The 24,510-nt window shown below is 36.7% G+C and overlaps 3 protein-coding genes across 8 annotated transcripts; all 3 read right to left on the bottom strand.

Annotated features, from left to right (window-relative positions):
- Nucleotides 1-475: 475 nt before the first annotated feature.
- Nucleotides 476-11,068, bottom strand: LOC110812578 (cytochrome P450 CYP72A219-like). Of its 6 annotated transcripts, none has more exons than XM_088218423.1 (7): nt 9,579-10,154; nt 8,840-9,497; nt 3,389-3,681; nt 2,768-2,988; nt 2,154-2,398; nt 1,468-1,852; nt 476-1,018 (listed from the first exon to the last, which is right to left on the bottom strand). In XM_088218423.1, exons 3-7 carry the CDS (start codon nt 3,672-3,674, stop codon nt 590-592), a joined length of 1,566 nt encoding a protein of 521 aa, XP_088074549.1. In that variant the 5' UTR covers nt 3,675-3,681; nt 8,840-9,497; nt 9,579-10,154; the 3' UTR covers nt 476-589. The 6 variants fall into 6 exon arrangements, with proteins under 6 accessions (XP_088074549.1, XP_088074550.1, XP_088074551.1 ...); XM_088218424.1 differs by having other exon boundaries at nt 9,710-10,154; XM_088218425.1 differs by lacking the exon at nt 9,579-10,154 and having other exon boundaries at nt 8,840-8,896; nt 9,012-9,152.
- On the bottom strand, nt 9,184-11,581 carry LOC110825505 (cytochrome P450 72A14-like). Its single transcript, XM_088218429.1, has 3 exons — nt 11,441-11,581; nt 10,930-11,316; nt 9,184-10,602 (listed from the first exon to the last, which is right to left on the bottom strand). Exons 2-3 carry the CDS (start codon nt 11,221-11,223, stop codon nt 10,177-10,179), a joined length of 720 nt encoding a protein of 239 aa, XP_088074555.1. The 5' UTR covers nt 11,224-11,316; nt 11,441-11,581; the 3' UTR covers nt 9,184-10,176.
- LOC148266486 (uncharacterized) lies at nt 11,546-16,158 on the bottom strand. Its single transcript, XM_088219114.1, has 5 exons — nt 15,829-16,158; nt 15,650-15,780; nt 12,379-12,797; nt 12,019-12,236; nt 11,546-11,685 (listed from the first exon to the last, which is right to left on the bottom strand). Exons 1-5 carry the CDS (start codon nt 16,156-16,158, stop codon nt 11,638-11,640), a joined length of 1,146 nt encoding a protein of 381 aa, XP_088075240.1. The 3' UTR covers nt 11,546-11,637.
- Between the last annotated feature and the right edge of the window lie 8,352 nt (nt 16,159-24,510).

Here is a 24,510-nt window from a genome sequence, read left to right as displayed (position 1 = left end):
AAAAAAAAATAGTAAAAATAATTTTTAAGATTTCAAATAAAAATTAAAATTATTTTTTTAAAACAATATTTAACTTTAAACTTATTATTTGATTTTGATTATTGCCAACAATATTTTATATTTTATCCCTTTAGTCAAAAAAATATTTTTAAATCCCAAAAATTGAAGTTAAAAGTTGAGCAAGATGCCTCCTAACAGAGTGTATGTATATATACACACACACACACTCATGAGATTCTCTGTCCTAATAGTTAAACACACCCAGCTTTGACTCTTCATTCTTCATTGAACCCTCTGTAAATTTGGCATTTTCGATCTCTGTCCTTTTTTTAAAAAAAAAAAAAAATTATCATGAGAGGCAGAAGACTGGATATCTTGCAAATGGAGGAGAACAGAGAGTACAGCTCAGAAGACACAGTGCCTCACAAGCAACCTGCAAATTCAGAAGTCACCCCAAGAAAACAAGAAAGGAAACTGCAGCAAAACTTGGATATTTTATTCTATTATTTATTTATAATATCTTATAGCAGAGGCAAGCAGCTTCCATTGCTCAAGGCAAATGAAAATGGAAACTATTTTTACAGAAAACTCAGTAGAGCTTATGTAAAATTAAGTGAACACCGAATTCAGGATGAATGGTAAAAACCATTCGAGGAGCATGAGTATAACATGGCGATAGCTCGAACGTGAAACGTTGGAAGATCATTGCCAATGTCATTTTTGCTTCTAGCAGCGCTAAGTTTTGACCGATGCAAATCCTGGGACCCCATCCAAAAGGACAGAACGAAACTTGGTTCTTTGTCGCCTTTGAAACTCCTTCAGCAAACCTTTCAGGTTTGAAATCCAGTGCATCATCACCCCAGATCTCAGAACTATGGTGAACTAGGATTATTGGTATTGAGAGTCTCAGTCCTGCTGGTAGTATTAAGTTTCCAAGTTTTGTTTCTTTCTCTACTGATCGAACAAACATCGGTAGAGGAGGGTATAACCTCATAACTTCATTCAAGATCATTGTTACCTACACCAAACATATTTAGCATTGAATTTAACGGATGGCATAAGAGATTCAACTTGACTAATAGCAAGGAGTTGTAGCTGTAGGGATATTGGCCATGATCAACAATTCCCTAAACTGGATATTTCACATTAGAGCAAGAATACCCTCTTACAACAATTAATCCCATCTTAACTTGCTCAAGAAATCAGCTGAGAAAAACACAATATGTTTATGTTGATTGCAGTTCAAATTTCAATACCAAACAATACGAACAAAAATACAATTCAAATATCATAGAAATTTTAATGAAACAACAATTTAATTCCAAGATAATTCCATGCTTAATTCAAATGAAGTGTTAATGTAATTCCTTCTTTGACAAATGAAAATCAAAATTTATGGAATCTTGATTCAATCCAATCAAAATTTCTGGGAAATCCATGAAACAATAAGAAAGAAAATATACTTACAACTTTAAGCTGATTCAATCCATTAAAATTAGGCTGCTCATTACCAAATACTTTCAGAACTTCATCTCTAGCGCGAGATTGCCAATTTGTATGCTTGGCCAGCAGAACCATTGTCCAAACAAGCAATACAGATGTGGTCTCTTGTCCTGCAAAGTAAAATATTTTGCATTCATCGATCACGTCTGCAATGCTCAATCCAACATTCTTCTTTTCTCCATTTTCTTGAATCTCTCTAGAATTGGATTCCAGCAATGCAGAGAGTAAGTCACTGTTAACTTCCCCTGCTTCCATTGCCTTCTTTCTTTTGTCTATCATCCCTTTGAGTGAATCCTGTATCTCTTTGTCAATTGCTCTCATCTTCTTGTTTAACTTGGTCGGTAGAAACCTGTGCATATGTAGAATATTATTATGCTTGCATAAGAAGAAACCAAGAAACGGATAATAACTTTTAACTAATTTATAAAATGCTATTTAGAAGAAAACAGGAGCTAGCAAGCAAATATTCAACAGCATGCGTGGAGAGTGATATTTGCCAGAATCTGTTCAGAGCTAAGTTCTGTTTCTTGTGGCAACACACCTTAACATTTTGACATATTTATAGAAAAATTTCACACTCATCAGTCATGAAATAAACATCCCTTTTCATTTTCTTTTTAAGAATGTCATGCATTGCATATTTAGATTACCTCCATCCTGGAACATAAACTTTTTGGCAAGCTTGTGTTATTAGTTTGGCAAGTTCATCTTGAAGTTCAAAGATTCTTTTCCCTTCCTCATAGCTGCTTCCAAATGCTACTTGAGAGATCACATCACTTGTCAAATTAACAAGATACGGCCATACATCCAACTCACACCATCCTTCAGCAGACACTAACTCTTCCCATTTGTTGATCATATTGCTACAACTTTGGTAGACTGCAGGTAGCATATTCTGCTTAGCAAAAAATAAAAATAAAAACTTTTTAGCTACCCAAATTAATATACAAATATTTGGAGAACTTAACATAGTTTGCCCTTGAAAATTAATCTCAATGTTTAATCATATACGTTATCATCCAGCTAGTAGCTAGTGGTTCATTATATTCCTTTACAAAAACAAACACCCAAGAAAGAAAAAACACAAAATCCTTAACTAAAAAGGCTAACTGCATAGTAAAAAGGGTTTTCCGCAAATGAGTCCAGAACCTTCACAGTTAGACTGATATACACATACCTATATAACCAGACTTACGTACATTACAACTGAAAAATATTCTTTAAATAGAAAAAAAAAAATTAATCAAGCGAAACTTGAAAGAACCTTTAACTTTCCAAAGTTGAATGCTGGGGTGATGATTCTTCTATGGTTGGCCCATTTCTCCCCTTCGAGACTTGGGAGACCACATCCCAACGGTCTGATGAGTGGGTTGATGGCACTTTGCTTCTGAAAGTCAGTCCTTCTGGTAAGTATATCTTTTATGCATTCAGGTTTCATTACAATCATCCTTGGCACAGGTCCATCCCATGAAAAACAATTTTTCCCTGCCATTATTTCAAAATTTAATATAATCATAGTCTTTTAGCTTTACCAAATTGGTTTTTAATACTTAGACAGGTGAACTATTACAGGGGAAGGTCCATTAGATTGATGGAGTATTACACCGATTCTCTCCCATTTATAACAGTTTCAATTCGGTGTCAGAGCAAAATTTGACTTGATATTCTTGTCAAATGCAAGAATTGGCATTTACCTACTAGTTTCTAACAACTAAACCCGTAGTAGACTGTATCATATCAGCAAAGAAGTGATATAATGAAGGAAAACTACAACAAGTCTGTGAGTCAGTTCAAAAGATTTTAGAATTTCTCTTTACATAAATGACAGAAGAAAAAAGCAGAAGAAAAGACACAACGGTCATTAGAAGGCATGATCCTAACATACCATATTTCTTCACATCATAGTAAAAACTTGGTGCAACACGTGGTGCACAGTCATCAGTGATGCTACTGGATTTGCACAACATTGCTTTCTGTAACATCATGGAATGCTCTATCTTGTCCCCGAAAAATAGCCGATAGGGGTTGCCGTTGAAACCTTGTCGCCTCAGACATTTCTCCAGTTTCTTGGGCCTCAACCACACCCAGTTGAGCATCCACCATGCCAATATCAGTATTGCCGTGCCTAAAAAAACCCAGGCTCCTGTTGTAGCTGCTGAAGATATTTCCATATGATTCCTATTGAAAACAAAAGAAGATATTCCATTAGATGTTCTTTCTATATGTATATATAAATCTGTTTCTGTTTATAACAACAAATTATGTCATCTAATGAACATGTCCAGTTCCATTTCTTAATGGTTTAATTTTTTATAACTTCAAATAATGGACAGTAATTGATCTTAATTTTATGAATTTATATTTTATTTTCCCTAGATTAGGAAAATTATAAACCAAGATTTCAAAGAACTTAAAAGTGATACATGAAACCCCTACTTACACCATATCAATAATTAGCTTTCCAACAAAACATGAAGACTATGATAAATAAGCACCAAGATTCAAAACGACCAAGCACTCAGGTTTATGCTAGTTGCATATTGTAACGCTCCGTTTTTTTTTTTTCTTAATAACGTAAGTTAAGACAATTTCACGGCCACATATGAACGCGTCATTCCAAATCCACCACAAATATAAAAATCTTACTGCAATCTATTATTTAAAGTCACAATAAACCTGCAACCCTACATGTAATATCACAGCGAAAAATAATCTCACAGACTCCCAGCAGACACACTATCTACCCTACTATTAGTTATTACACACTCAATCATGACAAATAACGAAAACATTATTGCCCTGTTCCTCTATCCGCTAAGCTAAAAAATCAGTAACTTCGATTCTGATTCCATCCCTACTTCATCTGTAAATAATAACGAGTGAGTATATACAATTCAGTACAGTAAAAATTAAGTTACAAGCATCATATACAACAATAGGAAACTCAAGGATCCTATATGTACTCCACCTACTCAACCTAGTACCTACCCTTAGTAATTTAAAAATTATGCATGTTAATTATGACCGGCCCTCGACGTCCCCTAACCGTACAAATACTCTCTCTCGTCACCAATATCAGCGATCACCAATAAACCGCCTATCTTCCGACATCTAATAGGCCACACACACACACACAGATACCATTCTCACCCGTCACCAGTATCGGCGCTCACCAATAAACCGTCTATCTCTCGACCCCTAATAGGCCACACACACATACAGATTCCATTTTCACCCGTCACCAATATCGGCGCTCACCAATAAACCGCCTATCTCTCGCCTCCTAATAGGCCACACACACACAGAGATTCCATTCTCACCTGTCACCAGTATCGGCGACCACCAATAAACTGTCTATCTCTCGACCCCTAATAGGCCACGCACACACCCAAATACTATTGTTTCCCGTCACCAATATCGGCGACCAAACCCCTTCCCGTCGGAGTCTCCCGACCATCTCCACCATCGACGGTCAACTTACTTTTTTTAGGTAGCGACCACTAATATCGACATCCCCCAATGTTACCAACTCAAGGACCCTACCATCCGGTACTCGCTCCACCATGTTATCCTGAGGCTCTCCTATTCCTTTACCCGGTATACCAGCCCAACACGCATCTCCTCCTAGAACACACACTAACATTTCACACACACGCCGTGTAACGCCCGGAAAATATGAAAAAAAAAAAAAATTGATTATTTTATTTTAAATATTTTAATTAGGTTTAAAAAAACAAAAAACAAAAAAAACAAACGCCACGTCAGCAGACCCAGTCAGCAGTCCTGGCCAACCAGGACCTGCCACGTGGCAAAACCACGTCGACCGGGGACGGGCCACGTTGGCGATCCGCGTACGCGCGATCGGACGGCCCAGATCAAGCGTGCGCACGGACGGCCCAGATGCAATCGCATGGACGGCCCAAATTCAATCAAAAACGGATAGCCCAGATTAAATCAAAATGGACGGCTGAGATCAAAAGGCAAAAAGGTATAAATAGAACCCCCACACCTGACCACAAAAAACCCTAGCCGCCTGCCCTCGCCGGAGAAGACGAACCAGACGCCGGAGACGCCGGTCGCCGCCACCCGCCGCCGCACCGGGGAGATTTCTGACCGCCAATCGAGGTAAATTTCATACCCCCGACTCGTTTTTCCACGCTGATTTCCCCTGTGGCCAAATCGGAGCCAAAATCCCGGCCAAACGGCCGGAAAACACGGCTGAAACCCAGCGCCGCCGCCGCGCCCCTCCTCGGTTTTTGCCTCCGATGAGGCCCTTCCCGGTCTCCGTTTGATGCAATTTTTATATCACCGTGATCACCATTCTTTTCTCTACAGGTTGATCGGAGCCGAATCACCAAAACACGAACCTCACCGGAGAGCCGCCGCACCCGAGAGCACCGCCGCCGGTAAGCTTCGGTTTTCCGTAATTTTTTGGCCCCCCGAGGGCCCTAGGGTTGTTTTATTGCAAGGACCGATGCAAGTGTGGCCGAATTCGGCCGGAAACGGCCGAAAACGGCCAAACCGAGGCGAATCGCCGCCGCCCAGAGCACGGCGGAGCCGCCGTGCCGGAATTGCGATATTGGCTAAAAAGGGACCCTGGGCCTAATTTGGGATTTTTTGGAACATGTGCAGGTACCAGTAGTGCGTTTCAGTTCCCCGAGAAAAATTCAGGGAAAATTTGGGACAGCCTGTAGGCGCACTGTGAAGCCGTGTTCGGACCCCGAAACGAGTAAGGACCCCTCACCCTATTTCCTATCACGGTATTAAAGTTCAATAATGATAAAACGGTATTTCTTGAATCAACGAATGTGTGAAATTGCTTAAGGTCGCTAATGGAGCCCGAGTCTAGTGTGTTTGTCGGTTAACTGTTATTTGGCCTATTTTACAGTTTTAAATGCAGTATGAGGTTTGATGTTTTCATTTTATAGTTTCGTGTGCATATTTTACTGTTTTATTGATTATGAATTGAATGACTGGGATATTGATGCTGTATGTTGTCTGTTTGGCATAAATTACTGTTTTGCTTGTTTGTATGTGAATTGATGATGCTGACTGAGGAAAAAGAGAATGAAAGGTTATGTAAATTGGTAATTGTATAATGTGGTCAGCCTGACTAGATATCCTGGGAGATGGTGGACGGACCGGGTCCGTAGGGAACCCTACCGGGATTGTGGTCTCTCATACCGGACGGGGTATGAAGACCTTATGTGTTTTGGCGCCCATACCAGACGGGGTATGGGGACGGCCCGTTTCACCCTCATATCGGACGGGGTAATGGGGTTTATAGTTTTGGCGCCCATACCGGACGGGATATGGGGACGGCCCTGGAATCTGATTTCAAGTGTTAAGGGTTAACGGGTAGCGGAACCCCTATGAATCCCCATGGATACTAGTGGACTGGTATATGAGGAAAATATGTTGTGTAATGATTGAATTACAAAAGGCGTGATAAGTATTATGTTATACAATTTATATATGATTTCATGATGATGATAATGTTATTGCTTTCGTATACTGTTTTATGAATTTCACCGAGGTAAGTGGATGGTGAAGGATTTATTATTGATAAAAGAATTTGTTGTAAATTATGCTCCATTGGTCTTTTTGTGTTTTCTACCCACCTTTACCTCCGTAACGGTGAGATATCGTGATGTCTTTACTGGACTAGTGTAGCTCATTCCTTATTTAATCATTTCAGATCAGGAAGACATTGTTCCCGAGCCCGTTCCGCAGGAGGACGACGAGGGGGACGCCTAAAGACTCCATAGTCATATTCGTAGCTTTTACTTTCGAGTTTCTCCTTTAGGTAGTTTGATCTTTTATATTTTGTGAGCACGGTTTTGGTTTTAGTGTAAGGGATGTTAATCGAATTTTTAACTTCGTTTCCGCATTTGATATTTTTAATACATATTTCATTTTAAATTTCCGGGGCCGTTATACGCCGGTAATGTTCCCTCGCCAACCATTACATTTACAGCAGCTATACCAATCTATATACAACCCACACCCTCACACCACACAACTACCAACACACCCCTATCCCGATACCTTAAACCACGCCTTATTGGCCTCTCTTTTCCTTTTCCAAATTTCCAACATATACATTCTCCTCTCCTTCTATATCTACCTCTCCCTACGGTCATACTGCACTTCTCCTCTTACCCGAATCTCTTCCCACACACCGAACTCATCATTCTCCCTTCTTCCACAGTCCACTCTAAGGACCCCCTGCACAATCATGAACTCTCCTCTATCTCACAGAACTCGCACACCGCTTTCCTTCTTCTTCTACCTCCCACGGCCTATTCAAAATATCACAACTCACACACTCACAATCACAACTCTCATCTCTCTCACAGAACACTCACCAACTTCCTTCTTCCTTCTCTCTCCTCCCGCGGCCTCCTCCGTGCACCCCGCTCGCACACACACAACGTCAACTCGTCCTCACGAATCTCACCCACTCACCGACCTCCTCGTTCACTCTCTCCTCCCGCGGCCTTCACCATGTACTCACACTCATGTTACACAAAATAACCACTCTCTCACGGATCTCTCCCACTCTCCAACGTCTTCATTCTCTCTCTTCCCGTGGCCTCCTCCGTGAGCACCTCCACGATTCCACCTGCCATCCACAACCGCTTGTCTCTACCTCGTAGTCTATTGCTCTACATACTAAACGGAACCTAGATTTCTTAACTTAAGATCACAGATTCGAAATCACTCCACACCTATACAAGAACTCAAAATTTTACCGTACCTCCCGTCTCTATTTTCCTCCTTCCCTTGGCTTGCTCCGTCACCGTCCTTTGTCTCCTCCTCTCTCTCTTCTCGCTCCTCTCCGCTCCGGCTCCTCTCTCTCTCTCGAACCTTTTCTTTTCCCCGATCTCTCTTCTCTCTTTTCTTTCCTTTCCTCCCCTTTTTCTCTTTCCTCTTTTCTCTTTTCTTTTCTTTTCTCTCTTTTTTTTTCATTTCCTCTTTTCTCTTTTCTTTTCTTTCCTCTCTTCCTGCCCGTCCATCTCAAAACTATGTCGTTTCTCTTTTTTCTTTTTTTTTTTTTCAGTTATTACACATATATAGGACTCCATGTGCAGAAAACACGAAGCTCTGGGATTAAGAACCCTTTCCTGCCCTGTTTCAACCCAAAAGTTTTTCCAGGGTGAAAGGGATTTCTCTCCAGTTTTCCAGTTAATCATAAAGCCACCAAATTATCAACAGGACTTAGATAAAGCTATCCATCAATTCACACAAGGAAGGGCTCAGGCAATAACAAACAATGGAGTGTCTGTCACATGAAAGTCAGGATAACCGAGAATAAATTGTTAAATTGGCTTACCTGGCTGCTGCTGAAACTCTTGATAACCTTCTCGTTGAGTGCTAGCTAGTGAAGATGCTGAGGTTGCAGAAACATTAGCAATCAATCTATTATAGCAGACTTGACCTAACGTGGTAGTGGAGGAAAGAAAAGTGAGAAGAGAGCAGGTTGGAGGTTTGCAGCGAAACCATACCCAAATATTTATTCAGGACTTTGATCGAACAGGTGATGAGCACACGGTGTAAATCCGGTGTCACAACCAACCTTCATCTTCAACAACCGGAGGACAACCATAGCCGACTATATATATACACATATATGTATACATATATATATATATATATATACTATGTGGTGTAAACATATTGAGCCAAGAATATAATTTACATTTCACATTTATTAAATTTTGTATCAAGTCATGTATACTTAATTATTCTCAAAACAAAGTGAAAAAACAAGCTTTTAGCCTGTCTAGTAGGAAAGCTTGACTGATGATTCTTCTACGTGGAGCCCATTTCAGATCCTGGTGAAGAAAGAGCCAAGTCACCAGAAAATTGGAGAGAGGACTTGTATCTGTCGTCCAGAAATCATTGAGCTTGCCAAACACCTTCTTTCATATTATTTGGATTCATTTTAGGTACCTCTGTACTGAGCCTATCCACATAAAATAATCTTTGTCCTGCCAGTATTCTTTTCAATTCAGTAAACAAGACAAAAACAACAGACATGTACAAGAGAAAATTAATTAAGCAAGACTTACCGTAAGTGTTCACCAAGTGATTAAGCAAGGGGGTGACACGAGTAACAAAAAGACAAGAAGAAAAAGACAACTATGCTTTATTAACATCAAAGAAACTCTAAAAAATGTAGAAACCAAGGTTGAAGACAAACCAATCTTAGCAGGCAGTCAAGGAAGGGAGCATCAGACCTTCTAGATGCGGAGCAGCATAAAACCACAGAAAAGCTGAACAACAAGAAAACAGAATTGCAAAGAAGAGCAGGTCAACAAGACAAATAACACAGGGCCACTTTCTGATTCTTCTTTCTACTTGAAAGTTATTTGGTTTATTGGAGTGTCTACATCATCAGAAACGATTTTTTTCTGACATCTTTGTCCATATTCTTCCAATTATTTATACAACTTTACTACAGAGGATAATATTTGTCAGTACATGTAATACAGTCATAGTTTTTCCACATGGCAGATGTTCTTTCAAGCCCCACAATGGGCATTTACTAAACCAAGAAAAAATAGTGATAAGATTTGTTTAAGCAAGTGGTTACACTTTGCCTACACCAGCTTCTAGTGGAGACTTTAATCACCAGATGTAAATGGAAGGAAAAGATTATAATTGGCGCTAGATCTTGCGTAATATCATGTGGGCACCATGTTGGGGACGCATGGTAATAACCATGTAAGGCGCATGAGTATAGGACGGGGAAAGCTCGAATGTGAAATGCTGTAACATCATTGACAAAGCCATTTTTGCTTCTATTAGAGCAAAATTTTGGCCGATACAAATCCTAGGACCCCATGCGAAAGGGAAGAACGCAACTTGGTTCTTTGTAGCCTTTGATACTCCATCTGCAAACCTCTCTGGTTTGAACTCTCCTGCATCCTCACCCCAGAATGTAGGATCACGGTGGATTATGATTGTTGGCAGAGTGACTTCCACTCCGGCTGGTAGTACCAAGTCTCCAAGTCTCATCTCTTTGTCAACTAATCGACCAAGTCCCGCAATAGGTGGATAGAACCTTAGAACCTCATACAAGATCATCGTTACCTATACAGGATTATTCAAAAGTGTTGTCAGTTATCCAGGGGAATTAGTTCCAGGAAGCATAAACATTTTAAACATTTTATTTCCCCAAACATTAAGACAGTTTAGAAATGTAACATACAAGGGTAAAGGAGAGACAAAATTGTTGGGTATTAAATCTGATTGTTAGTTAAATCCATTTTTTGACAGTAAAAAGATACAAGACACTCTCTGTTGCATTTAAGTTTTTGGTTTTTAAGAGCTTGCTAAAACAAGATTTGAATCACTGATTTTATAATTTAATCCCAGAAAACATCTATATATAACAAAAAGAAAGATAAAATTACTTACAACTTTAAGCTGATTCAGTCCATCAAAGTCGGGTTTATTTTTGCCAAAGACTTGCAAAACCTCCTCTCGTGCACAAGATTGCCAATTTGTATGTTGTGCCAATAGAACCATTGTCCAAACAAGCAATACAGAAGTTGTCTCTTGGCCGGCAAAGTAAAATATCTTGCACACTTCGATCACGTCGTTAATGCTCATCCTAGTAGTCTTTTTATCTCCATGTTCTTGAATTCCTTTAGAATTGGCCTCCAATAGTATACCTAGCAAGTCTTTGTTTGCAACCTCCCCAGCTTTCATTGCACTTTCTCTTTTGCTGATGATTGCTTTAGTGAAACTTGAATTTCTTTGTCAATTTCCTTCAACCTCTTGTTAAGCTTTGTTGGAAGAAATCTGTGGAAACAAGTGTAGTTATGGTGAAAAATGGTAAAAGAAAAAGAACATCTTGTTAAGCTTTCGCTCCAAGTGTAGTTATTTTGAAGAGAATCATATTCAACACAGAATAGCTCAGATTTACCTCCATCCTGGAATATAAAAGGATCGTACGGCTTGAACTGTAAGTTTTGCAAGTTCATCTTGGAGCTGAAAAATTCTTCTGCCTTCCTGATAGCTACTCCCAAATGCTGTCCGAGAAATCACATCGCTCGTCATATTTGTGAGATAAGGCCATACATCCAACTCACACCATCCCTCCATAGAAACTAACTCCTCCCATTAACTGATCAGATCACTGCAACTGTGGTAGAATGCAGGCACCATATTCTGCCAAATTTGTTTGAAACAGATGATTGAAGAAAGGAAACAACAAACAGAGAGAATGAGTTAATGTACAAAAAGAAAGCAACATAAAGCAACAAAACGTAGAAATACATCAAGAACCTCGCTGTTATAGCTTAAGCACAAAAATTGCTTAATGATTTGATGTCTGTACTGGTGTCTAACTAGTGATTATGATACCTTCTTTTATCCGCAACCTTTCAAGGGTATAACCTTTTACAAGTTCATTTGACTTGGTGGAAAAGATAAAACCCTCTGCTCGTACCAAATTAAGCAGATAAGCAAACAAATAGTGAAAAGAAAGCAATAAATGATAACCTTGAGCTTCTCTAGTAGAAACGCTTGATTAATGATTCTTCTATGAGTCACCCATTTCTCACCCTCGTGAGCTACAAGTCCAGTAACCACATATGCGGCCAGAGGGTTCCCACCTGGCTTCTTGAAGTCATTGATCTTGATAAATACTTCTCTAATATGTTCTGGGTTCGTTAGAGTCACCCTGGGCACCACTCCGAGCCAAATAAAAGAATTTTTTCCTGACAGCAGTTTCATAATGTTACAGAAGAACCCAATACCCATGAAGTTGAACAACACAAAAATTGATACAAATTAACAACAAAAGCACACCCACATAATTAAAAGATCGATAGAGAAGACAATCAAACTAACTGTTGTTACCATATTTCTGCGTCATCTTGCAGAAGAAGGGGGAGACCCGAGGGAAAATATCGTCGGTTAGCTTAATGGGTTTGGACATTGCTTGTTTTGTCGTGTCGGACAGCTCTTTAAGGTCTCCGTAAACAAGCCGATATGGGTTGCCGGAGAGACCCTGTCGTCTCAGGCATCGCTCCAGCTTCTTTGGCTTCAACCACGCCCAATTCAGTATTCTCCATGCCCATATCAGGGTTACAGCCAAAGCAACCCAGACTGCAAGTCCTGCAACTGAAATTTGGAGTTCCACGAGTGGACAGGAAAAGGATAAAAATGCATCAAAGTCCGGTGGAGCTAACTTAAAAAAAAAAAAACCAGTGGGAGCAGATTCCAGAAGCAGCAAGTATACCGTTATTACAAATCCATAAAGAAGATTTGTCTTGTAGCTAGACTATAAATATCATATGGACATGAATTTTTTATGTTTTTTTTTTCTTTTTACTTGTAGTTTTTATGGACGTGCATGTAATGAGTTACATACACGTCGAGTGTAACTATGATCATCATAAATAAATTTGGAAAAACAATACTTAGGTTATCTGTAAAAAAAAATAAAAAATAAAAAATAAAAAATAGCTTTCGAACTTGTTTAAAGAGTTACAATTAAATTTTGAACCTAACCACCATATTTTTCTTCTTTTTTGAATATCATTTTATCTAAACTAACTCTATATTTTTCTTCACAATTTCTTTTTATTTTTTTCACAAAATAATTATTAAGAAATTTAAAAATATATATTATGAATGATATAAACAAAATAAATAAACTGGTGATATCAATTTATGGAGATCATTAACGCAATAGTTTGATAGCCAAAATCGCCTGTATATAAAGTAATCTAGCTTTAGGATATTCTGAAAAGTGAGGAAGGGAAAAATATATAAAGGTACAATGATAAACACCACCCAGGTCAGGTCAAAGGCTTCAAAGTATAGATAACTTGACTAGGAATCCGGTTGTCAGTATCTCAAAACAAGTTTCAAATAAACAATGGAGTTATGTGGTAACAATACAAATTTTGTCAAACCTGTAGTACCAGGCAAATGGTTCTACATCTTCATCTTCACCATCTATCTTGGTTTTTCAAATCTTTGGACAGAGTTGAATGGAGACTGCACTCTGTGTCAAACCGTTTGTTAGTGAAATTACAATACGTATTGGCCAAAAGAAGCAAGAATTCTGAAGCTTAATGCTCCAATCATGTTGGGATAAGATAGAAAATTTGACAGAAAGGAGGCAGAGCAAAATGAACCTAAGAGTAAGTAGAAGGGAAATGTTTTTATTTGATGTCATACGTTTGCAGCTTACACAATATATATAACCATTAGCAATGACACCATAACAGAAGAAAACAAAAATGAAACAGAAAACAGGGCAAATGAAACAGAATGCAGGGCAGGGAATACCGTAACAGAAGAAAACAAAAAAAAGCAGGAAAACATACAGTAGGAGAACGTACCAGCACTGGTACGTGGGCAATGGACAAAAGAAAAAAGAAATAAAAACGGTTACAATTAAATATATTAATTATTCTTAATAGGATAAGATAACCTGCAACCTATGCTACTTCGAAGGTATGGAAAAGGGAGGTAACTTATAAGCATTACTTGGCTGACTGTTTATATCTTAAATGATTGTTTCTGTACAAAAGTGAAGCAGAGAGGGATAAAAAACTTTTCTTTTTTTATGTAGTATGATATCGAGAACAGAGTTTTTTTTTTATCTTTGTCTTTCTTATTGTTATTTATACACGTGCACACCACTCTTAACAACGCAACAACCGGTTAACTAGTTATTAACTAACACTTAGTTACAAAACAACAAACTAGTTGATCTTTAACAAACTAGATATTAACTAACTAGTTAATACTCCCACCCCCTCTCCTCAAGTTGGACTTTGGTGGACATCTGCCACGTCCAACTTGAGAACAAGACTTTTGAAGGCTGGAGATGGAAGAGGCTTGGTGAAGATGTCAGCTAGCTGGTTTGCTGATTTTATAAATTTTGGTGCAATAATTGATTCTTTTTATCTTGTTGCGAACGATATAACAGTCAATATCCAAGTATTTAGTTCTTTCGTGAAATACCGAATTAGCGGCTATATGCATAACTGCTTCTAATTCTTTTAGAATGTACATAATCCACAGTAATTCAGATACTGTCATTGCCATGGATCTGTATTCTGCTTTTGCTTAGCTACGACTCACAGTTGTTTGCTTCTTTGTCTTCTACGAAATCAATGAAGATCCTAGGAATATATAGTATCCAGTGGGAGGTTTCCGAGTCTCTGAACATGTTGCCCAATATGAATCATAATAGACAGTAATCTCGAATGTATTTTTGGCTGAAAACAAAACACCTAATGATGGTTCTTGCTTTAGATACTTAAGGATATGATGCACCATTTTCATATGTATTTGTCTCGGGTGCTGAACACATTGACTGTTGTTGGATTGAGTAAGCAAGGTCTAGACAAGTAAGACCTAAGTAAAAAAGTTTTCCTACAATACTCCTATATTTTGAGGATCCTTAAGCAATGGTGAATTGTCTGAATGTAATTGTTGTTCTTTTAGAAATGAAGTGGATTTAGGTTTTGCACCAAGAAGACCAGTATCCTTGAGTATGTCTAATATATACTTCCTCTTATTCACATATATCCCATTAATTGTTTTCATGATCTCCAGGCCCAGAAAGTATCTTGCATCTCCCATATCCTTAATAGTGAACTTTTCATCCAACGCTTTCTTTAGCTCATATATTTATGTTTCTGAGTTACCAGTAATCAGCAAGTCATTTACTTAGACAAGTATGAATGTAAAAGTTGATCCTTATGATAGATAAAAAGGCAATGATCATGGGCTGATTGCAGGAATCCATAGTTTACTAGAAAAAGTGATAATTCTGAATTCCACTGTCTGGATGTCTGTTTTAAACCATAGACTGACCTCTGGAGTTTGCATACCTGCCCCTTTTGTGCCTTTTCACATCCTTCTGGAGGTAGCATATAAACTTCTTAGATATCCGTGAAGAAATGCATTGTTGACATATAACTGGTGCAATACTCATTGTCTAGCTGCTACAACAGCTATCAAAAACCTCACTGTGACCACCTTTGCCACTGGTGAAAAGCTATCAAAATAATCTCTTCCCTCCACTTGATGATATCCCTTTGTCACTAACCTTGCGTTGTACCTATCTATTGTACCATCTATTTTTAACTATAATTTGTAGACCCACCTACTCCCAATCATTGATTTTCCAGGACGCAATGTAGTTAAAGACCAGGTCTGATTTTCTTCAGCTATTTCAGCTCTCATGGCTTCCAGCCATTCCTCGGATTGCCTTGCTTCTTTATAGCTTTTTGGTTCCTACAATATGGTTATATTTGCCAAAAAATTTGCATCCTCATTGTTCACCTTTGGGCTGGAAATAAATGGAAATGTGCTTGGTAAATGCGGAGAGGTTATGACTGCATTTGTGGATCTACAATTGACATTACTGACATATTCTTCCAACCAGCTCGGTTTTCTCTTTATTCTGATACTTCTTCTTTGCTCTGGAGATTCTGTATCTTCTGTTTCAGCATCACATCTGCAGTGATCATCAGCTGGTGTATCTGCTGGTGCATCAGGACCAGGAGCTTGAACATTATCCCCATTAGTTGCATGAACAAACCTTAAGTTATCATCGTGATTAACACCTGTTCCAGCCACTGGAACTTGGGGTGAGCTTATTGAGGCTTCCATGTGTTATGATCTCCATAAGGAAATTGGTTCTCAAAGAAGACGAGATCCCTAGACACCATAAATTGATTTCTACCAAGATCAAATAGCTTGTAGCCTTTCTTCCCTGCAACCATCCCCATAAAAACACACTTGGATGCTCTTGAGACAAACTTATGCTTGTTTGGTTGAGTGTTTGTGGAATAGCATAAGCATCCAAAAACCTTTGGTCTGTTGTAATCAAGGGGCTTTCCATATAATATTTCACATGGGGTTTTCCATTATAATATTACTTTCGGCAATCTGTTGATGATATATGTGGCATGTAGTAGAGCTTCTCCTCAAAAGTTGATTGGCAAGGCAGCCTGAAATAATAAGGCTCAAGCTACCTGCAATAAATGTCTGTGTTTCCGCTCTAGCCTCCCATTATGCTGAGGAGTATACGAACAGGTTGTATGGTGCATTATACCCATCTCACCAAAGAACCTTTGACAAGTAGTACTCAAGAATTCAGTCCCATTATCAGGTCTCACTACCTTTACCTTAGTGTCAAATTGATTCATGACCATCCTAATAATTTTTCAAGCAAAAAATCGGCTTGTGGTTCATGAGATAAGTCCAGCTACACCTGCTTTTGTCCTCAACAATCATTAAAAAATAGGAAGCACCCGAAAGTGACACCTGACTGTAAGGACCCCATATATCTGCATGTACCATTTCAAAGAGCACATTATTAAGACTATTACTAATTTCAAATGGCAGTCTTGTTTGTTTAGCTCTAGCACACACATCACATGGTTTATCTATCAAATCATCTTTATTGATATCAAAATGTAATCTTCTAAGTACAAATGACGAAGGATATCCCAACCTGTCATGCCATGAAGGTGTTTTCCTTACTCTGTCAATCATTCCCACATTATTTAACATAAAGCTCGAAGCTGGTTTTCTGGAGATTGTTCTGGAAATTGCAGCATACTTATAAATATTATCTAACTTGAAAGATTCAGAATCAATATAATACAAATTCCCAACTGATCTCCCAACTGCTATTGCCTCATCAGTCCTTTGGTCCTGCGGCAGACAAAAATTAGGATATAAAGTAAACTTAATGCTGTCTGTTTTAGCCAACTTGTTCACCGATAACAGATTGTGATGGAAAGATGGTATGTATAGTGCTTCTTCCAGAATTAATCCTCCACATAAGATTATGTTTCCAAAAAATTCAACCTTTAAAACAGAACCATTCGACAGATGAACTGAGCTTGGTCTTTGAACCTTCCTGAGACTCTGAAATATTGAACTATTCCCACATACATGATTGCTTGCCCCTGTGTCAACTATCCAGCATGTATTTTTTGATAATTTTTCCAGAAATAATACCTGTAAAGTCCTGTGCACAGCTAACAAAATTGTAATCTGATGCCTGCTTTCCCTTCAGCATCCTTGAAAGCTCTTCTTGAATCAGCTTTCTCACAGAAGTCTTCATCACGTTATCATATAACTTTGTTGAATTGTCTGATGTTTTCTCATCGTCTGAGGGAGTGTCCGCCATAGTCACTTTAGTTTTGAAGCTATCTGCTACTCTCTTTTTCATTCTCAATTCTTTGTACCACTCCTGATAGCCATGAAGCTTGAAGCAAGTGTCTTTCAAGTGCCCACTTTCCTTGCAATACGTACAGTATTTGTCCTCTTTCCTTGCTGGCTCTCTTCTATAATTGTTCTTTCCCAAACTAACATTCCTCTGCGAACCAGAAGTAACCACCGCTGTTACATCCACTGCTTCTGCAAATATGCTTGCAACCTGCCGCTGTCTTTCCACATTCATAAGCATCGAACATACTTTATCAATATGAGGGAGAGGATCTAACAAAAGAATCTGGTTTTTTGCTTGATCGTACAACTCATTTAGACCCATCAGGAACTACATTATTCTTGAATTTTCATTTAGCTTCACAATCTTTTCTCTAACTTGTCCCATAAACTCTTGAGCTGAATTCACGTAGAGGAACGAGTCGTGGAGCTCCTTTGCAAGCGAGTTCAAAATCCATGACACGATCATTGCATTGTTGGCGAACCAGTCTTCGTAATCCGTAGAATCGTCCGGCGGCATTCTGATTTTAGCATTTATGAACCAGTGAAATCCCCAGACTCTCATTCAACAGATTCATTGTCGAGGCTCTTCCGGTTGTGCAGCGGTTACAATGATTCTGATTAGTTGCCATCTCACAAGTCGCTCACCCGCCCTGATACCATGTACAAAAGTGAAGCAGAGAGATTAAAGCCTTTCTTTTTTTATTTGGTATGATATCGAGAACAGAGTTTTTTTTATGTCTTTCTTATTGCTATTTATACACGTGCACACCACTCTTAACGACACAACAACAGTTTAACCACAATCATAGGTAACCAACTAACAACCGGTTAACTACTTATTAACAAACTAACACACACTTAGTTACAGAACAACAAACTAACTAACACTTAGTTATAAACAAACAAACTAGTTAATCTTTAACAGACTAGATATTAACTAACTAGTTCATAGTTTCAAGTGAAACTAAAGTCACTTTGGCCCCATATGTTTTCAAAAGCAGGTTAAACGAAGAATATCTTATGAGTTACTATGCAATTACTTAAGGATAAAAATAAAGTCACTGAGAAACATGTAGTGAAGTACAAAAACATGAGAGAACTTCAAAAAACTACGTGTTAATTTGGAAAATCAACTGCAGAATGTGTTGTTCTATTTTATTATGAATTCAGATACGTTTCTAATTCAAATTAAATCTCGATGATTTGATATGAATGTTTTGAATTTATTTAAATTTAGATTTTAAATTTTCTACAAGTGGGATTGATTCAGTGCATGGATTTTGTAGTAAATTTTTCTTTTTTTTTTTGGATTATTGGAAAAAAAATTGTGAGGTTTATTATTTGACATGTTCTTATTGTTAATATTTTATTATTGCGCCAATATATCACTTACAAGTTAGTATTTTGTTCAAAGATAAAATATTAATGGGATTACCTTTATTCAAATTTATTATCATTGTTTCTGATTTAAAGACTTATGTAAGTTATATTTAATTTATTTGTTGTTTTGTTCTCTGTTCAATTTCCAATTTAGCTGTAAATATTTATGCAAATGTGAATTCCATCCTTATATTTAATGACATCAATTTCAAAATGTGGTAAGAGAATATTTTAATTATTTTCGGAGTCATGGATCTAAAACTTACTTTGTGGATTAGTAAACCCACTAAACTCATTGACAAACGTACCTCTGATGCCAAGAAAGAGAGGAAAGGTGGAAACGATCGAACTGTATAAGTCTGATGGTTATGAAACATGTCATTCTTGAAACTTTTCAGGGCACTATGCCTGATAAAATTACTACAGTTAAGAGTTTCTTTGAGGACCTAGAGAAATGATTTGCTAAGAATGAAAAGAGAGAAACTAGTACACTCTTGGTAAACCTTATTTTAATAAGGTACAAAGAGAAAGGAAACATCAGAGAGTACAACATAAAAATATCTTAGACTGCTTTAAAACTGAAGGCACTTAAGTTGGAATTATCTGAAGACTTGTTAGTGCATTTGGTTCTAATATCTCTTTCGCCACAGTTCAGTCAATTCAATATGAGTTATAACTGTTAAAAGACTCCTGGTCCCTTAATGAGCTCATCTCGCACTGTGTCCAATAAAAGAAAAGGTTGAAGCATAAGAAAACAGAAAGTGTTCACTTAGCCATTATCCATAAAGACAACATGAACAAGAAGAGAAAGAAAGATAAAGATGTTGTGGTTTAGGCACCACAAAAGAAAAAACATAAAGAACAAAATGTGAATTGTTGTTTCTTCTGTGGAGTTGCAAGTCATCAGAAGAAGCAGTGCACCAACGCACATAACATACAAAGAAAGGTATATTTCTTAACTTTATTTGTTTTGTTGTTAATTTAACTTTGGTACCTAAACACATATGGTAGATTGATTTTGGTGCAGTAACTCACATCAGTATATTTATCTAGGGTTGTCTGAATTTCGGAAAACTAAATAATGATGCAAGATATATCTATATTGACAACGACAAGTAAGTAGAAGTAGAGACAATTAGCACTTTTAGAGTATTATTAAGAACTAGTTTTTATTTGAATTTTATTTATGTTTTTGTTTTAGATAAATCTGGATATTGTTGTTCATTTGAAAATAAAATATCTAGCCTTTTTCATTATTCAAAATTAGTTGGTACTGCTTCTTTATCAGGTTACGATAATCTATATTTACTTAATACAGTTACCTATTTTAATGAATCTTTACATGTGAGTACACGAGTTATAAAGTATAAATTAACCAATGAGAATTTTGTCTCATTGTAGCACAAGAGATTAGATCACATCTCGAAAAAGAGAATTAAGAGACTTCTATTGGATGGATGAAATTCTTAATTCTCTTGATTTTATAATTTTTGACATGTGTGTTAATTGCATAAAGGAGAAACAAACAAATATTAGGAGTTTAAGTGTCAACAGGATTATGGATGTTTTAGAACTTATACATACAAATATTTATGGACCATTTCCTACCGCTTCTTGGAATGGTCAACAATATTTTATAACGTTCATGGATGATTTTTCTCAATATGGTTACCTCTATATCATTCATGAAAAATCATAGTCACTAGATATGTTTAAAAATTATAAATCTGAAGTTGAGTACCAACTCAACAAAAAGATTAAAAATGTCAGATCTAACCTTGGTAATGAATACTATGATAGATATGATGGATCAAGTGAATAACATTTAGGACCGTTTGTTAAATTCATAAAGGAATACAATATCCTTCTATAATACACCATGTTGAGTTTGCTTAGCATGAATGATGTCGTTGAAAGATGAAATAGACCGCTTAAGAATATGGTGAGGAGCATGATTAATCATTTTTTACCTTTCATAAATCTCTCTAGGGAGATGCATTAAAGAGCGCAATATATATACTTAATAGAGTTCCAATTAAAGTGACGACAAAGGCTCCTTATGAGCTTTAGACGAGCAAGAAGTCTAGTTTAAATCATTTACATATTTGGGAATGTCAAATTAAGGTAAGTCCTTATAGTCTGAATAAAACGAAACTGGACTCAGAAACTGTCAGTTGTTATTTTGTTGGATACTTTGAAAGATTCAAGAGTTACAAAATTTATGATCCCACGACTAAATCAAATTTTGAGACGGAAAATATCCGATTCTTTAAGGACGGTGAGTTTGCGAGGGTAGAGAGAGTTCGGGATCTTGTCTTTGAAGAGGAATATATTGATATTCCCTTGACCGCTATTGATAATGATCAGGATAAGACTTTTATACCTAACATTGCTTAAGAAACAATTTCAGATTTAGACATTATCATAGTAGCTACCGTACATACTTAAGAAGTAATTCCAGAATAGTAAATTATACAACCTCAAGAACTAATGCGATTAAGAAGATCTACTAGAGAGAGGAGAAGTGGAATTTTGGACGATTACATTGTATTTCTCTAAGAATATGAGGTTGACATTGGAATGGTGAAAGTTTTAACTTCCATCAAACCATAGAAAGTTTTAACTCTCAAAAGTCGATTGATGGCATAAAAAGACTATTCAAGTTATTTTGTAACAATAAGTCTATAGTTATGTATTTTAATAAGAACATAAGCTCGATAAAGTCAAAACATATAGACATTAAGTATCTAATTGTTAAAGAAAGAGTTCAGAGTAGATAGATATCTATAGAGTACATCAGGATAAACTCTATAGTTACGAATCCGCTCATTAAGGGATTACGACCTAAGGTTTCTTACAAACACATTGCTCATATAAGTGTTGTATCTCTTAAGGATATATAATTCTAGTGAGAGTTTGTACTTTAGCTACTTTTTAGATTTAAACATGTATCATGTTAAATTTTATATATGGCTTATGTATATTTTGTTATTATATTTTGGTTATAAATAGTTTCACTCATTTTCTCTCTAAATTTATTTAAAGTTTATCTCACTAAGATTTAAAGTATGACCAATTGGAAATAAACATGCTTGGATCACATTGCATGTAATTTTCATGCTACACATTCATGCTTGATCCATGTATTCGATTATATTGATATATGTAACCATTGATGGATTTAGTTACAACAGTTGTAGCGAATCCGCTTTGACCCTATGTTGATATGATTGATGAACTAGATTATTTTAGAATGCATTCAGTAATGATAGCAAAATTCTGAGTACTCATAAAGTTGTTTAATGTACAATTATGAGGTGACACATACAGTACAAGTAGGAGATTGTGGGGTTTTAATTTACCATGTAGTATTAGGTGCAAATTATTGTGTACAAAAGACTATCAAATTAATTGAACGTTTTTAAAGTGATATGATAAGGTTAAGTGTATTTTAGACTTTAGTACATTAAATTAAAATGTGAGCTTTTATGTGTAGAGACCAAAATATTATTTCTAATTTTGTGATACGTCAAATTAAAAATAATGAAAAATAAGGTTATAAATATACGATTATGATCCTCAAATTACACGTAACATTTTTTTTCTGACATCTCATCATCAGAAATAGAGAGAGTGAGAGAACTCCAAAGAATTACGTGCTAATTTGGAAGATCAACCACATAATGTGTTGTTCTCTTCTATCATAGCAAAACAAAATAATTAGTAAACATATGCTTTCAAAAGTCAGAACAAAAAATATAAGAGAGAGAATCACTCGTAGCAATGGTAGATGCGATGTATCCCGATGAAGAAAGAGCTCGGTCAAAAAAATTGGAGAGATTAATGGAGTGATTATTTGTACTTATCTTCCGAAAATCATTAATCTTGCCAAACATTTCTTTCACATCATCTAGATTCATTATAGTCACCCTTGGCACTGGCCCTATCCATATAACACAATCTTTTTCTGCTAGTTACTTTTCTCAATTTGAAACCAAAGTTGAAGATGAAACAATATTAGCAGGCAGGCAGGGAATGGAGCATCAGACCTTCTAGACGTAGAGCAGCATAAAAATGTAGAAAGGCTGAAAAATAAGGAAACAGAATGACAAAAAACATAGGGCCGCTTTTTAGTTCTTTCTACTTAAAAGTTACTTGGATTAATGTAGACTAATGGAGTGTTTACATCATCAAGATTTAACTTTTTTTTCTAAATCTTTTTCCATATTCTTCCTATAATGTATACAACTTTACTATAAGGGATAATATCTTTTACAATCGTAGTTTATCCGCATGGGAGATGTTGATTCAAGCCCTACAATGAGTATTTACTAAACTAATAGAAAATAGAAAGAGTAGAAAAATAACAATAAGGATGGCAAGAAATATGAATTTCCATTAATATTTTTCAAGATACAAAAGAGTGATATATATACACACAAGAAGGTTTCTTGCCTAAGTAAACAATTTCCTTAAATTATGGATGAAAATTATAACACTACCTACTGCAAAATATTATATGCATATTTTACTATTAATAATATGCAAGACCATACATATATATAGTACTTTGTACTTGTAAAACAGAAAATATCTAAATATTAGAAATGCCTAACTTTAAACTTATATTCTTCAAATCTTTCCTTCCCTAATGGCTTGGTCATGATATCTGCAAGTTGGTTCTTAGAGCTGCAGTGAACTAAAGTAGTTTCACCTTCTTTTTCAGCTTGATTCGACGTGAAACTTGACTTGTATGTATTTTATTCTGCCATGGTTGACTGAATTTTTAGCCATAGCCAAGGTTGACTGATTATCCACCTTGATCACTGTTGAAGCAACTTGAATTTGCTTTAAATCATGTAAAACTTTTCTTAACCATATGGCCTGATTTGTAGCAGCACTGGCAGCTATGTATTCAGCTTCTGCTGTTGACTGCACCACCACCTCTTACTTTCTTGATAGCCATGAAAACACCCCCAACCCAATTGTAAACACATATCCAGTAGTGCTTTTAAAATTATCAGGGGATCCTGCCCAATCACTATTAGAGAAACCTTCAAGAACACCATTTTTAGTCCGTGTATATCATAGTCAATTGTTCCTTTGACATATCTAAGCACCCTTTTAGCTACTACTAGATGCTTTTGTCGTGGGTCTTGCATAAATCTTGAACGAACACTTGCTGCAAACAGTAAGTCCAGTCTTGAAGCTGTTAAAAAAAACAAACTCCCTATTAACCTTCTGTACAGAGTAACATTCACATTTTCACTTTTGTCTTCCTTCGATAGCTTCAAATTTTGAACCAAGGGAGTAGAAACTTGTTTGCAGCTCTCCATTTTCAACTTCTTAAATAATTTGGTGGCATATTTCTGTTATGACACAAAAATATATTCTCTTGAT

This window comes from Carica papaya, chromosome 4 (genome assembly GCF_054855325.1).
Source record: "Carica papaya isolate Zhongbai chromosome 4, ASM5485532v1, whole genome shotgun sequence".
Taxonomy (NCBI): Eukaryota; Viridiplantae; Streptophyta; class Magnoliopsida; order Brassicales; family Caricaceae; genus Carica; species Carica papaya.
The sequence above is the reverse complement of the archived record's forward strand: the minus strand, read 5'-3'. Positions and strand labels throughout refer to the sequence as shown.

Coding starts and splice junctions, on each gene's coding strand:
- LOC110812578 (XM_088218422.1), bottom strand. CDS start 8,475: ATGAAAAAAAAAGAGAGAAAAGAAAAGAAAAGAGAAAAGAGGAAAGAG. Junction 2,399..2,767: donor TCAACTTTGGAAAGTTAAAG/GTTCTTTCAAGT, acceptor TTTGCTAAGCAG/AATATGCTACCTGCAGTCTA. Junction 1,853..2,153: donor GTTTATGTTCCAGGATGGAG/GTAATCTAAATA, acceptor ACATATGCACAG/GTTTCTACCGACCAAGTTAA.
- LOC110825505 (XM_088218429.1), bottom strand. CDS start 11,223: ATGAAAGCTGGGGAGGTTGCAAACAAAGACTTGCTAGGTATACTATTG. Junction 10,603..10,929: donor GACTGAATCAGCTTAAAGTT/GTAAGTAATTTT, acceptor AATCCTGTATAG/GTAACGATGATCTTGTATGA.
- LOC148266486 (XM_088219114.1), bottom strand. CDS start 16,158: ATGGAAGCCTCAATAAGCTCACCCCAAGTTCCAGTGGCTGGAACAGGT. Junction 12,237..12,378: donor CAAGATGACGCAGAAATATG/GTAACAACAGTT, acceptor AACTGCTGTCAG/GAAAAAATTCTTTTATTTGG. Junction 11,686..12,018: donor TTCTACTAGAGAAGCTCAAG/GTTATCATTTAT, acceptor CAAATTTGGCAG/AATATGGTGCCTGCATTCTA.